We start from the raw sequence: 14,134 nt of genomic DNA on the forward strand, positions 1-14,134 counted from the left end.
TTGTAAAAGCCAAACCCCTGGTAATTTTGACGGATTTCTTGTTTGCCCGGAGAAAAAAGTAGTCGCTGGGGTATCGTAGCTTGTAGAGGAGAAGCAGCGTCACCGTCTCGACACTGTAGTAGCCGCGATCCACGTAGTCGCCCATGAATAGATAGTTCGTGTCCGGTGGAAGCCCACCAATCTTGAAAAGTTCGAGCAGGTCGTGAAATTGGCCATGCACGTCGCCGCATACGGTGACTGGCGCCCGCACCGCGTGCACGTTGTTCTCCTTCTCTAGTACCTCCTTCACCTTCTCGCACAGACGTGCCACCTGCTGTTCACTGAGCGGCTTGCACTGGATGACGTAATTAATCATCTCATCCAAGTCCAGCGTGCTGCTGGACCCCACCGGGGGCCCGCTGCCGGCCGTCGTCATTGTGTCAATGAAGTCGCTGATAACTCTCAATTTTGCAGCTGTAGTGTTAGTTCTGGTATCACAGTGAAGGGGCCAGTTCCGTCACTCGAAGTGGGCTCGATGCCTGTCGCTCCGAATGAAAATGGGGGAGGGGAGGGAATAGAGCGTCTAAAGATTGGTAAGAAGAAAGGAGAAGCACGAAAGGGGAGCGTAATGGCGGGGTGTACAAGAGCAACAGGGTGAGAGGAGGGGAGGAGAGGAGGGGTGCTGAGAGCACACTCGCACACACCAAAATCACAGGTAGACTGTGAAAGTGAGAGCGTAAGTGAAAGACAGTCTTAGAACTGAGGAGAGCGCTAAATAGAGGTATGTGTATAACGCATATGAATCTGTGCGTGTGCGTGTGCGACCAATCTACCTCTGGGAGGAAGGCTTCTGCACGTCTGAGTACGAATGCGTAATCCCTGGGTGGTGAGACCAAGAAGAAAACCGATCCAAGACAAACTTTGGCACTCAGCGATGGTTCGGAGGAAGAGAAAGGAGGAAGGACAAGCCGAGGGGGAGGAGGGGGAGAAGGAAGTAGGAGGGAGAGAGACAGATAGCACTTGTGTAACGTATGCCCTCTGGGAGAACAAACGTGACTGTGGGGAGAGGGGTAGGGATGCGGGAAGGTTGGGTAGTGAGAGAGGCGGCTGTCGACAGCAAAGGCTGGGAAGAGATGAAGAAGTGTGTAAGCTGCATGACCTCAATCACTTCTCGAATTACGGCGTTGTGAGCCCGGCATTGCATCCTCGCCAATGCCTCGGTACGCTTTCGCTGCCTCGTAAAAAAGAGGAAAAAAGCGGCGTTGCTGATCAGCACGTAAGGCGATACGTGTGTTGTGTGTGTGTGTGTGCGTATATGTGTGCGTCACTCCAGTCAAATGATTCCCGCGTATCGCTGAGCAGTCTCGTGTGTGAATAGGCCCTCTCCTTCACCAGCGTGAGTGGAAAGAGGGGAGAGAGGAAAGGAGGCGGACGAGCAAGAGCGAGGGAGCTACACCAAGGCCATGCGCGAGCCAGCATACTCGTCTCAATCGACCCGACTTACGGGCGGCGTCTGGGCAATCGTGCTGCTTGCACCGAGGCCACGCCGGCAGGAGTAGAGTGCGTCTTCTATACAAGAGCGTAGACATGCGTAGGGGCTGTGCATTGTGTCTGCGTAGTGACGAGAGTGGCGGAGCCACCTGCCTCTCCGGCTCACTGCCTCATCGGGTGGGAGCATGAGGGAGGCCAGATGGGTGCGACCTGCACTGAAGACACGGGCAGTGGAAACAAGGAGAGAGAAGGGGCCGTCATGTCGCTGGGACCCCTTCTCGGAGGAAGTGGAGACTGGTCGTAGCACTGACAGGTGCAGTAACGACCTCGCCCGCACTGGGCAGGGGAGCGCGAGCTCGACGGTGCCCCCGGTCTCGTTGCGCCGTTAATGCCCGGAGAACAGGCGCGCAAAGGCGAGCTAAGCAAGCAAACAAAGGTGCACCAAAGATGCGTTTCCGCGGGGTCTGGGGTGCTGACTTGCCGGCCTGGGAACGAGGGGGGGGGGCGGGGGTAAGAAGGAGAGCGAGAGTCAGTCGTCAGCAATACCTGTTCAAGGCACGCCTTCACCACTGGGTGCAGTGGAAACAGGGAGGGGGGGGGGAAGAAGAGAGGGGGGAGGGGGGAGGGGGGGGAGGGGAGGAGGAAACAATGACAGACAAGTTTAGTGAGGGAGGCCACACGCGCCAACGGTAAATTCCGCGTTTCTGCATGGAAAGCGGCAGGCGCCTGCACTACGTTGCGTACGATGGATGGGTGCGTGTAGCCGCATAGCATCCACACACACCCACACACACACAAAGAGAGAGAGAGAGAAGAGTAGAGGGCACCCGAGAGGGAGGAACCAGAAGCGCACAGAGTCTTCAAAGCGCACAGTGATGCGCCCATTCTTCTCTGTTTGATTCTACTCACTTGGCTCGTACCAGAGGAACGTAGCTGTATCTCTACTTCCCCCTTAATAGAGTTCCGCCTGATGAGTGAATGACCTCGAGGGCAGGAAGAGCAGGGGGGGGGGGGGGGGAACCGATGAGTCGACCTGGAGTGGGAAGGGGCGAACGACAAGGAGAACGCAGATACAGCTCAGAAGAAACCTACATGCACACAAGCACGCATGCGCACAGGAACCCGCCTGCAGATAGCCAGCAATTCGCAGAAAACAAACAGAGAGAAATAATAGCATATGCCGGAAAGTAAAAGCAGCGATAACTCGTGATATGCTTGCCCAGCAGCAGCATCAGCGGCAGCGAAGGGGAAACAGCGATGCTGAGCGACGATAAACAAAAAAAAAGGGGGGAAACCACACACGCACACGGTGGCAGAGTCAGCGGATAATCTAAAGAAGCGGTGAGCGAGGCGGTGGCGGGAGAATGGTAGACACTGAGGGGAAAGAGGGGAAAACAAAGGAAAGGCACGAAATACCCTCGTCCTTGCACAACAAGCACAATCACCCCACCACCACCATCACCACAAGCGCGTGGGCCCTTACGCCACGACCGGCCGGACAGCCATCATCACCGCAGTGACCACGCTCCCCTCGGTTGACCACCTTCCCACTCGTGAGACCCTCTCTTGGCCCTTTTTTCCCTCTAGTGGCCACCGCTCAGCAGTTCGAGAAGGGCAGACGCCACGTACACAAGCATGTCTGCATCAGGTGGCACCACTGCATCGGCACCTACGCGCGCAGTCCCACAGGCAATGGAGGAGTGCAACTGAGACGCCCCCTCGCCAGCGCGGTGCGCAACCATGCGCTGCAGCGGGTATACCCAGAGAGACTTGACCAGAGCGCCAAACAAGCTCTCTACGCAGTCCGCCAGGCGCTTGCTGTTGCAGATACGCCGCCGTGACATCCAGTAGCGCCTCAGCACCGCTGGCAGCACGCTCTCAACGAGTGCCTCGTTGGTGCTGGAGTCCGTGATGTTGCCACCTCGCCAGATCGAAAAGTTGGACGACGCAAAGCGGTAGGAGAGAGTGGTGACGGCGGCGCAGTAGTCCACAAGCGCGTCTCCGTAGAACTCACACACCTCCATAGCCGCTTCGTCGGTTAGGACGAGGAGCAGCTCTCGATGGAGGTCCTCCATCATGACCTGCAGCGCCGCCGCGCCAGGAGCTGCAGCGATCAGCATGGCATTGTAAACACCGCTGGCGCCTGCGCTCCCCACGTCTGGGTCCGCGCGGAGTTGGCGCGCCGTCGTGACCTCCACCTCAGCCCTCTTCTTTGCACAGTACACCTCCAGGGCTTCCTGTAATGGAGGAAGGAGCGCGTACTCGACAATGTACTCGGCAGGCCACGCAGCACCCAGAACGATCTCGTCACATGCCAGAGGTGTGATGCGGCACCCGCTGTGGCCGTGGCGCAGGGCGGCGTGCACCGCCAACTCCTCCAGCGACTCGCCGAAGTGGGAGGCGTTGCCGCCACCTGGTCCGGTGGGAGGGCGAGAAAAGCGACACAGCCGAAGCGCCTCCTTGTGCCTATCCCGCACGCCGCTCCGCCGTGTTGTGCTCAAGTCCGCCTCCACCACGGCCGCCAGCGCTCTGTGGGTGCGCGAACGCAGCAACACGCATGCCTGGCGCACATACATGTGCACAATCTCTTCGCCGTCCTCATCGCGTACCGCAGCGAGGAGCACCTCCGGGTGGGCAGCGATGGTCCAACAGCCACCGCCTCTACTGGCAGCACTGGTGGACAGCGATGCGTCCACAACTGTGTCGGGTTGCCACGCTGCCTCGTTCTCCACCACCCACATGCGATGCTCCTCGGGATTGAGAGGAGGAATGAAGGGCACCTCGGTATTGAAGTAAAAGAGAGACGGGGCATCGACCGTACTCACGAGGCGCCGCAGCGCGGCCAGAGCCTTCTTGCGCCCCACTGAGCACAAGCGCCTGGCATCCTTGTTTGTGTTGGATACCCCGAGAACTACATCTGGTGGCAGTAGCAGAGAGAAGGACGGTAGCGCGCACTCATGGTCCAGCCGCTTCATCCACGCAGACAGTCCACTCCAGAGTGCCCTCTCGCGCGCACTCACAGCAGTACAAGCGCGCCAGGATGCTTGCTGCTCCACCCTGGCATCAACCGTGCTGCGCTCGCTGCCCTGGATGCCATGAACAGCTTCTTCCTCATTCCCGCCTCGCTGCAACGGTCGAAGAAGTTCTAGGTACTGAGAACGCCACCGCTCGCACGAGCAGCGCAGCTCCGCTCTGTACACGGCGTCCAAGCGAAGAATCGTGCTCTCCGCCTCTGCCACCGGAAAGAACTCCCACGGCAGTCGGTGCATCAGCGGAGAGCACTCAGAAGCGAGGCTCTCGGCGGCAGCGACAGGAATCCGTGTCTCTGAATTTTCAGCCAAGAGCACACGCACCGGCAGCAAAGCGGCGTCATCCGTCGCCGGCGCTCTATCGCTCTGGTTGTTATCAGACTGGCAAAATGCCTCCTCTCCTTCCTCGCGTGGAACTACCTCGGCAGTCGGTGAAGGCGGTGGTTCAGTACCCTGAGCCCTGCTCACCAGATATGGCGGCGGCTGGTGATGTTTGGGCCCCAGCACCACCCCTATCCTCTCCGTGACCATCAGGCGCTGCGGTGGCGTCGTCGCATCCGCATCAGTAGCAGTGAGGTGCCCACCTGACGCTGTCTGGAAGCCGTACCAGCACCAAATATCCCAGAGGGACGCGATGCGCAGGTTGACTATGCGCTCCGTCTGCGGGCGCCGCACCGTCACGGCTTTGGAGCCGGACTTACTATCGGTATGAATGCCGTACAGCAGGTCAAAGTCCACCACGCAGCCCACTGGAGGCTGAAGCGGTCGAAAGGATGACCGGGTCGGTGTTGCAGGCGCTGCCTCATCACCAAGCCATAGGACGCCGCTCGTCAGCGCGCAGGGACACACGAAAAGGTTCATGGTCGTTTCAGGCGCAGCGACCGCTGTGGCCCCACGCATGAGAGACGGTGGCAACATGGCCGCACCAGTCAGACTATCGCTGCCACGCCCCTCGCCGTTCGCACTGCGCGGGCTAACACGCAGCATGTGCACCGGCATGTACCAGCCGCTGACAGCTTGGTCCTGCGCTGCGAAGTACTCCGTGGAGACGGGCAAGAAGGCTAGCCGCGCAGCATGGCCGGTCATGGCGGCGAGAAAGACCGCAACGCAGAAGCCGCTGGGCGGCTGTAGCAGCGCTAGGAGCTCGGCGAAAGTGACCTTGGCTAGTCCGCTAGCGCTGCTGCTACCCACTGTGCCATCAGCACCACGAAGCATGGTATTGTGCGCCCTCGTGCGTTGGATCAGCTCGGTGAGCGCCGTGGCGGTTGAGGTGTTGTATTGCAGTCGAACCAGCTGCAGCGGTGCGCACAACGCATCGACGACGGGTTCTGGGATGAGCACTTGCATGGGGCGGTACTGGGGGTACACGCGACCGCTCGCGCCCGCCGCCTCCTTCCGAATAACCTTGACGTCAGCGACGTACTCCAACCACGACGAGTATGATGGGCCGCTGGTGCACTTGTCCCTCGCGGGGTCCTTATGACAATCTGTTGGCTGCGGCACAGCTCTGCTGTCGCCAATGTCCACCTCACTGAGGTGCACGAGGGAGTTAAGCAGAACAGGGATGTGTTCTTGAATGACCGCGGCTGCCACGTCGGCGTCCTTGTGACCCCATGCTGCGCGGAGGTGAGTAACGGGTGCCGCCTCCGCCATCTCCGCTGTCACTGTCGCCACACCGCCTTCGCCCCAGTCACCGTCGTGCAGCAGCTGCAGCTTCCCCAGAACGTTCAAAGGTGTTAGAAGAGCCACGTAAATCGTCCCTCTCTGACTCTCATCTAGGGCCCTCATCCACTCCAACAGGACCTTGAGAGCGGGCTCTCCCTCCAGGTCTGGACTGATTTCAGACAGGATCTGGTGAATTGGCAGCCACCCACGCGAAGCCAGGTGCTGGTGCTCCGGTGTGCTAAGGGTCCCCATGGAGCTCTTCGCGACCGAAACCGTGCGAAGATGACTTACCGTCTTCTCGTAAAGAACGAAAAGTGCTCGAGCATGAATCTTGGTCAGATCCAAGAACTGACCCGCGGCCTCGACCTCCTCACTGGCGGTTGTATTGACAGCCAGACCTCCGTTCTCTGTGCCGTCCCCCTGGGCATTGGGGAGAGCCAAGTCTCGCTCCAACTCCTGTATGCTTTGCACAAAAAATGGAACAATCTCGTCCCACGACCTCTGGAAGCCATCGGGTAGCAGCACCTGCTCGCCAAAGTGCGCCTTCCACTTGGCCTCGGCCACTCGCAGCTCTTCACTGGTGTAAGACCGCGCCCCCGCCCCTCTCACTGCTTGTGTTTGGTGTTGTTGTGTGCGGCGCAGGTACTCGAGTGCAAGGCGATGGTGGCTCCAGAGGTACGACATAGCCTTGGCACACTTGCCAGGCGTGTCGTACGCTGGCAGCGTGGCGAGGTACATGGCGGCCGCCATCTTGATCACGAAACGACCGCGACGCCGCTGAGCGGTATAGTTATAGCTTGTCGCGCCAAACTCAACCGGAGGTCGAAAGTGGTACCGCTGTGTGACCGAGTCCGCCTCCATCACGATGGGTCTGGTCGTCATCACCTCCACCCCGTAGACCGGGGTGAGCACTACCTCGTCCTGGGGTATCCCTCACACACACGCACACACATGAACGCACGACTCAGCGAGGATGGCAATCAACGAAGAACAGAGAGAGAGAGGGGAAGAGGACAGCGACTTCTCCGATTAGCAGATGAGCGCTTCTGCAAATATTTGGCTGTGTCTGTGGGGGAGGGGGGCGAGTGGGCAGGCGCTTCCCTACAAGAGAAGCTTCAGCGTTAGTGCAAGAACTGCTCTGTGGCCAACGAGAGAGGCTCTGCACAATACAGCAAAGTTGGTTCGTACGTGGGCAGAGAAGAGGCAGGGGTTCAGAGAGAGAGAGAGAGTGGGCCTCGGAGAGACGAAGGAGGGAGCGCCCACCACCGGCAAAGGAGTGGGGGAGAGAGCAACGACTCATTCACGCACGGAGCACATATGCAGAGAAAGGGGAGCATCACGAGTGTCTCTTCGTATGAATGTGCGCAGGAGGAAAGAGGCGGAGAAACTGTCAGCCAAGTCCCCTCCCTTCTCTCCTTCGCCCCCTCTCCCTCGCCTCGGTCATCGAACAGCTGCGCTTACCACATGGGAGGCAGGGACGCGAGGGTCTGGCTAAGAAGGGGTGGGGAGAATACGTAGAGAGACGGCAAACAGAGAATCGATACCTGCATGGGTAGCTGAGGCCAGGTAGCTGAGAACAGCGGCGCACCCTCGTTCCTCTGCCCACCGTGCACATCTCCACAGTAACACTGGCCAAAGGCACAGAGTAGCCAACCTGCATTGAGCACACACCTCTGCGGCTCTATTTTCTTTTCTCTCTTGCGCTTTGGTTCCTCTTCTCCCTCGGTGGCATCAAGCTCACTCACGTCTACAGCCAGTCATCCTCACAGAAGTCTGTCAGAGACAAGAGAGACGCGTCAGACACCATAGCAGCAACGGTAGTATTAGTGCCAGTAGCGCTCGTCAAGGCACCATGGTGGCAAAGCATCGCCGACGCGCTCGCCGTGGGAGACGACGCCGCAAAAGAGATGGAGGGAGAGGGACAAGAGGCGGCAGCAGCGAGTGGTGCCAGTGGAGGTTCACCCAAAGAACTCGGCGACCGCACCCGCCGTTTATTTTGTAGTGCCAGCCCTGCATGGATAGTGGGCACTGCTGTAGTCGAAGCAGCACGGACTGCCTCTTCGCCGCCTTTCAGCAGCGCGGCAGCGCTCACCCGCGTCCGCGGTCGGCGCCGTGTCGCCGCACCGGTGCCTCTCTTTGCCGTGTTGATGTGGTTCAGGCGTGCCTGCCACCGTTGTTCCATGCGAATGCGCCGCTGTGCCGCGTATAGGCGCCGCTCCACAACCACGCGCTTCTTCAACGCCTTCACGAGCGGGCCCCAGTGCAGGAGGACACCGCAGAGGGGGCATGGGCATGGCTGGGAGGGAATCAGTCGACGAAGCGGGGATAGGGGCGCCGGCGGTGCTTGCGAAAGTGGCGCAGGGCTGGTATCAGCACCGTCTACGGTGGTCGCGGCCTCTGCCTCAGAATACAGCATCCACATCGCCAAGCAGCTCAGATGGCAGCGCAGGGCGCAGAAAGGCGCACGGCTGCAGTACGCCACAACCGAAGGTTGCAGTGGCAACGCGCAGAGACTGCACGGCAGCAGTCCGTGATGAAGACAATTTTGCTCCTCTGCGTGGGCGCGTGCAAAGTCTACCTCGCCATGGCCCGCGAAACGCAGTGGGATGCGGGGTTGTGGAGTGGGTGCCGCCGCTGTGGTAGACAGATAGGCAGCCGGGACGCTGTCATGAAGTGCGTCCACTACGAATGAAGCGGATGCGTTGACGTCTGGGGGCAATGGTAAACACGAAGTCGACAGCTGCGAAGACTCTAGTGGTGGGGGAGGCGAGGAGAAGGAGCGTGACGCCGCACCGCAGCCGAGACTACTACCTGAGTATACTTCCAGGTCGCTGTCGCCCGCGCGCCCTTCGCTGCGGTAGCCGAGAAGATCTGGCATGGACTCTGTGCAAACGCGCTGTGGCGATGGCGTGCGCGAGGCTGCGGTGCGGCAATAGGGCGCGAGCCGCCGCGTGCCCTCGTCGTCCGAGTCAGAGGCAAAGGAGGCGTGCGACCACTCCGCTCGAACCGCCTCGCACAGCAACGATACATCATACGGACAGAAGCTGCCGGCAGTCGCGCTCATGGGGCTGCCCCCCTTCTCTGCCCCCCTCAGGTCTACACTCGTCCCTACGCCAGGCAGCAACAGGCACCGATCGTGACTTAGGTGGGCATCCTCGAAGGCCTGCCGCGTTGTAGCCTCGACATGAAACAAAAGCGACGGGGTAAGCGGGGGGAGAATGCGAGAAGTGGCCGTGGTGGTTGCGAGGGTCGACGACAGCGGTGCATCCTGCAGTCCTCCTTGAGAGTCGAGTGCGGGCGGCGGCGGTGTCGCATTATCGTCTGCCTGCCCTGGCACGGACGCGCTTCTTTGCGAATGCTGCTGTGGGCTCGCTCGAGGTGACTCAACTCGTAGCCCTCTGCCTACGGCCAAGGCACCACGGCGGGTCGCCAGGAACACCTCCGCCCTGGCCGTCGCCTCCTGTAAGAGTGCAGGCTCAAAGATGTGCAGCGTCAGATCCAGCTGACAGAAGAGGGAAGCGCGCACGAGGAGGTGCAGAGTGGCCACTGCATAGGGAAGACGCCGCAGGCCTGTGAGAACGTCAATCGTGTTCCTCAGCCGCGCGGATACGGTTGGGTGCTGCCAGCACCACTCAAACTTCAGCGCGGCTCGATCGTCGGTGAAGCCCGAGACACAGCACACAATCGTCCACGGACGGCCACGACGACTCGTGCGTCGGGCGCCGTTCACGAGCTCGCCATTGTGCTGTCGCAGCCGCCGCAAGGGGTTCACGGTGTAGCCAATATAAAAGTCACCCTCGCACTGAGGGTCGAGGCTGGTGAGCAAGTACACGCAGTGGAAACGCGTGTCCATTAGTCGCTGACAACTCAGCGCCTGTAGAGGATGTGGATACTAAGGGTGTGCTTGTATGTATGTGCGTATGCCTTTAAATCCACCGCGGAGCTGTTTGCTTCATCTATGGGCTGCCGGTGCCAGTACTCAAAGGCTGATTGGGGGGGGAGGATCGAGGTGAGTAGAGGGAAGGTGTGCCTGGGCAACGGAGGAGAAGGAGGGCAAAGAACTCAGTATCACCGCAGGCAACGTAGCTCGTGTACGAAAGGTGACGACAGAGGTGAACGTTTGCTCATGCGCAGGCATGTTTGGGAGGGATGAAGTGATGGAGTAGACAACGAGGGACTCCCACCGTACCAGTAGGAGCACGGTGTCGTCACACTGGGTGATTGTGTGCGCGTCTTCATGCCCTCCTCTACATCCATGAATGGGGTAGAAGGCATGAGGCATCAGAGGAGACACAAGAGCAAGTGAGAGAGATGAAAGGAAAGTAAGCTATTGACATCCATCATCGTCGTGGGCCCCTCCCTCAGCCCTCGTACTCCACCTCTTCTTCGTGAACCACACGTTTGATCACTAACGCGCTCAGCAGCGGTGTATCAACCACAACGAGAACACGCCCACGCACACCACACCACTCGCCACGGACCTCTCCCACACACAGAGAGACAGACAGACAGACAGACACACGAATCCACGCGCACCAAAGCCTATGAATGTAGCTTAACATGAAACAGAAAAGAAAACATCGCAACAGCACACACGCCACACGTTATACGCATGCAGATACGCCTCTCTCCGCAAGCAGCGCTGATTGAAGGAGAGGAAACGAGAGAAGGGAAGGCGAGGAAGAGTGAAAGATACACACAAAAGGCGCACACAGGCAGACACGACATCAAAGGAGGTCTAAGAGGAGGAAAAACTCATGAAGGGAAGAGAAGGGCATAGCCAAGTACACACACACACATGCATGACGTGGCATCACCAGCGAGCTAGCGGCATAACTTATGCAACGGCCACCACCACCCCCCCCCACCCACCCCCACCTTCTGTAATTTGTCCTCCGCATACTGGCAGCCCCTCCCCTCCCGCAGAAAACGTTCACCATTACCATCTTAGTCATCAAAGGAGCGGTGGCGCCGCTCCACTCTTCTCCGCCTCAGCTCACCAGCCTGACGACACCCGCGTCTGGATTGTGCGGTGCAGATGCGTCAAGTACTCGTCGTAGCCCATCTTGTTGGTACACATCTCCTCCTTGAGCTCCTTGAAGAAGGAGTCCTCAGAGCGCTCACCGTGGTGAATCACGATGAGACGCCGCATGCCATCCTCGCGCAGCATGAGCGCGTAGAGGACGTTGCGCAGGCGCTCACTGAAGCACTCCTCGCCTGGCCCACCGACCACACACACGGAGCCTACATCAGAGGTGCCGAATAACGTACTCGCAACCTTCGGCGGCACATTTTCCCCAATCCACATGTACACGAGCCGTGCCTGCTCGTCGCATAGCAAGTACGTGCCATCCCGCGCAACGCTGTCGAAGAGGAGCTGGCGATGGTGCGGTAGAATGCAGTCTCCCGTCGCCACATCCAGCGTACCGATCGCCGGGTCGCTCTCCAAGTCGTCCAGGCAGAAGAGAGAAGGGTATAGGTAGTTGAGCAGCTTGTGGGCAGGCATCGAGACAAGGTCAAATATGCTGGCCACGCGGTGGTCGATGTGCACGATGGTGCCCTCTGTTAGCGCGTCAGACTTCATCAGGCACAGCAGGTAGACCGGGAGCAACTTCAGCCGCGGCGGCATCAGGAGAGTGTTCTTCTTATCACGGATGGTGGTCTTGACGTCTTCATAATCCCCACCCGCCTTCTCCGAGGCGCAGTACTGGCGGTAACACAAGAAGGCCTTGATGAGGCGGTCCGTCATCCCCTGGCGCGCCTGCCGTGGGCCTTTGTTCACCGCCTCCGCCATGGTATCTTGGATAAAGCCAAACAGAACCGCCTCCAGGTCCATGTTGCGGAAGAGAACGGTCAAGGAGGAGGCGACGCGCAGCCGGCACGACTGCACCCGCACGCGACGGTGGCCAGAGCGTGTGGTGTACAGCAGTGCTGACTGGTAATGGGCGTAGTTGTCCTTCGGCAGATTGTCCTCATGCGCGAACTCCACAAAGAACGTGGAGCTGCCCGTGATGCTGGCCAGGTCCATGTCCTGCACCGTCTGGGAGAGGTAGTGGCCCCGATAGCGCTGCACATGGAGGCCGGTGCTGCATCGAACACGCAGGATGCCAGCGTACCCGGCCTCCTCGGTCAGCAGCTGCTGCATGGAGGCGCTCACCTTGGTGTTGTCAACAAGTGGGTCGTAGTTGTTGAAGAGGAGAACGCGACCGTTCGTCACGTGGCACACGTTGGACAGCGTCACCAGCTCACAATACCCCGTGGCAAACATGAACAAGTCAAAAGAGATCTGCTGCCTCGCCGCCGCGGCTGCCGTGGTTGTCCAGAAACCTTCGATGGGCCGCAGAAGCTCCTTCTCGCGATCGGTGCCGTAGAGTTTGTGCTGCTCGCGAAGCACAATGTGTCCAATGCCGCGCTGCGGGTGGCGGCCCGCGCACATGATCACACGCCCACCGTGCTGCCCTGCCAATACCAGCGTCGCCGCCTTCACCGCAGCGCCGAGCACGCAATCCGACTCGTCCGCGTCGACGGCCAAACGCGGTAACCGAGTCAGGAAGTTCTCCAGGCGCTCCAGCTCCGCCCCTACCTCCAGCCAGCACAAACTCGTGAACGGCAGCGGCGCAAACGGGTTCTCGACGTCCGGCACGCATAGCTGCGGTATATCAGGGTGGCGAAAGTTGTAGAAGTGCAGCTGCGAAGCGAATGTGATAAAGGACACCCTACACTCGGGCGTCAGCTCTGCCATGCGCTGCAGGGCAGCCCGAATAGCCTCCGCGTAGTCGGCAAGAAAGCGCTGCCCCGCGTCGCGTGAGATGTCGATGAGGAACAGGTGATGCAGCGGCCGGTTGGGCAGCACAACACCGGTCTCCGTGCGCAGCGCGTACTCAGGGAAGTCGTCGACGTCAAACTCCACACTGCCAAAGCTCAATTCCGGGTGATCCGCCACGCTCACCCGACCCCCCATTCCATCAGTAATGGGTAAGTCGTCGGCGACGTCGTTGGTCACCTCGCACAGTGGACACTCCCACTTACGGCCCATCTCGAGGACTTGGGCGTGGCAGCTCATGTAGCCACGGCAGCGGTGGCAGCGCACAGGTGGCTTTGGCTGCTTTACCAGTGGGACCACCTCCTTGTTGTGGAGCGGTTGACACAGCGGTGCGAGGATGGCGCCGAAAGGGACGTGACTGTCCTTCACGAGTCGCTCTTCACCAGGCGCACACAGCATGGATGGGCGAAAGAACTTCGAGTTAGCGTTGCCGTTGTCGAGGCCGACGAAGTTGACTGTGGCGTAGGGCGGCTCGTTCGTGCACGTTAGGTACTCGACCGGGGCACCGCTGTTGCGCTGGATGCTACGCTCCGGGTTTGGTACGGCGCGCACGTTCACAACGCGCGCCGGCGGCTGTCGAGCCAAGGGGCGCAGCGGGCGACTGACGTCGCGGCTACCACTGCCCAGCATAGCGTCTCCGCATTGCTGAATCGGCTGCCGCGTCAATGGCTCGGGCCTTGCCGAGGAAGGGACTGGGTACGGGTCACTGGCAGTCACAGCTGTAGACGAAACGTTGCCTGATGATGGATAGACTGAGGATGGTGCTGACGGTGCCGGCGGCTGGGACGGCGCAGGGGTTGCAGCAACCGCTTGATAGCCGTAAGGGCTGCATCCAGTTGCAGACGGCGCAGAGGTGGAAGGTGGTGACGCCGATGCATGGATGGGTGGCGCACTTACAGGTGAGGCCTGCGCGCTCGTCGTGGCGCGGCCGCCGCTGCCACCGTAAGGATACCCAGAAGTTGGTGCCGCAGTGGCGCTCGGTGCAGCGGCACTCACGTATCCGTAACTGCCATAGTTGTACGACGATGGTGAAGCGGAAGAGGCCTGCTGTGGCGGCGCTGCACCCTGTTGAGCGGCACCGCCGTAGTAGCTCGCCTGCGCAGTGTAACCTTGATTGGGGTTGTAATACGACCCCGCAGCCGGCGCG

At 59.9% G+C, this 14,134-nt stretch overlaps 4 protein-coding genes across 4 annotated transcripts; all 4 read right to left on the reverse strand.

Moving 5' to 3' along the window:
• Window position 1: 1 nt before the first annotated feature.
• Window positions 2-415, reverse strand: LBRM_25_1010 (putative serine/threonine protein kinase (fragment); the record flags this gene model as incomplete). The annotated part of the gene is made up of 1 exon (XM_001565556.2): window positions 2-415. A coding segment is annotated over one exon (414 nt), but the record flags the coding sequence as incomplete, so codon positions are not given.
• A 2,638-nt stretch (window positions 416-3,053) lies between these two features.
• LBRM_25_1020 (hypothetical protein, unlikely) lies at window positions 3,054-7,046 on the reverse strand (the record flags this gene model as incomplete). Its single annotated transcript, XM_001565557.2, has 1 exon — window positions 3,054-7,046. The coding sequence occupies one exon, from the start codon at window positions 7,044-7,046 to the stop codon at window positions 3,054-3,056; it is 3,993 nt and encodes a 1,330-aa protein (XP_001565607.2).
• An 865-nt stretch (window positions 7,047-7,911) lies between these two features.
• On the reverse strand, window positions 7,912-10,017 carry LBRM_25_1030 (conserved hypothetical protein; the record flags this gene model as incomplete). The annotated part of the gene is made up of 1 exon (XM_003723133.1): window positions 7,912-10,017. One exon carries the CDS (start codon window positions 10,015-10,017, stop codon window positions 7,912-7,914), a length of 2,106 nt encoding a protein of 701 aa, XP_003723181.1.
• A 1,143-nt stretch (window positions 10,018-11,160) lies between these two features.
• Window positions 11,161-13,617, reverse strand: LBRM_25_1040 (putative protein transport protein Sec24C; the record flags this gene model as incomplete). Its single annotated transcript, XM_001565558.1, has 1 exon — window positions 11,161-13,617. The coding sequence occupies one exon, from the start codon at window positions 13,615-13,617 to the stop codon at window positions 11,161-11,163; it is 2,457 nt and encodes an 818-aa protein (XP_001565608.1).
• Between the last annotated feature and the right edge of the window lie 517 nt (window positions 13,618-14,134).

The sequence above is a fragment of the Leishmania braziliensis genome, chromosome 25 (assembly GCF_000002845.2).
Source record: "Leishmania braziliensis MHOM/BR/75/M2904 complete genome, chromosome 25".
NCBI classification, from domain to species: Eukaryota; Euglenozoa; class Kinetoplastea; order Trypanosomatida; family Trypanosomatidae; genus Leishmania; species Leishmania braziliensis.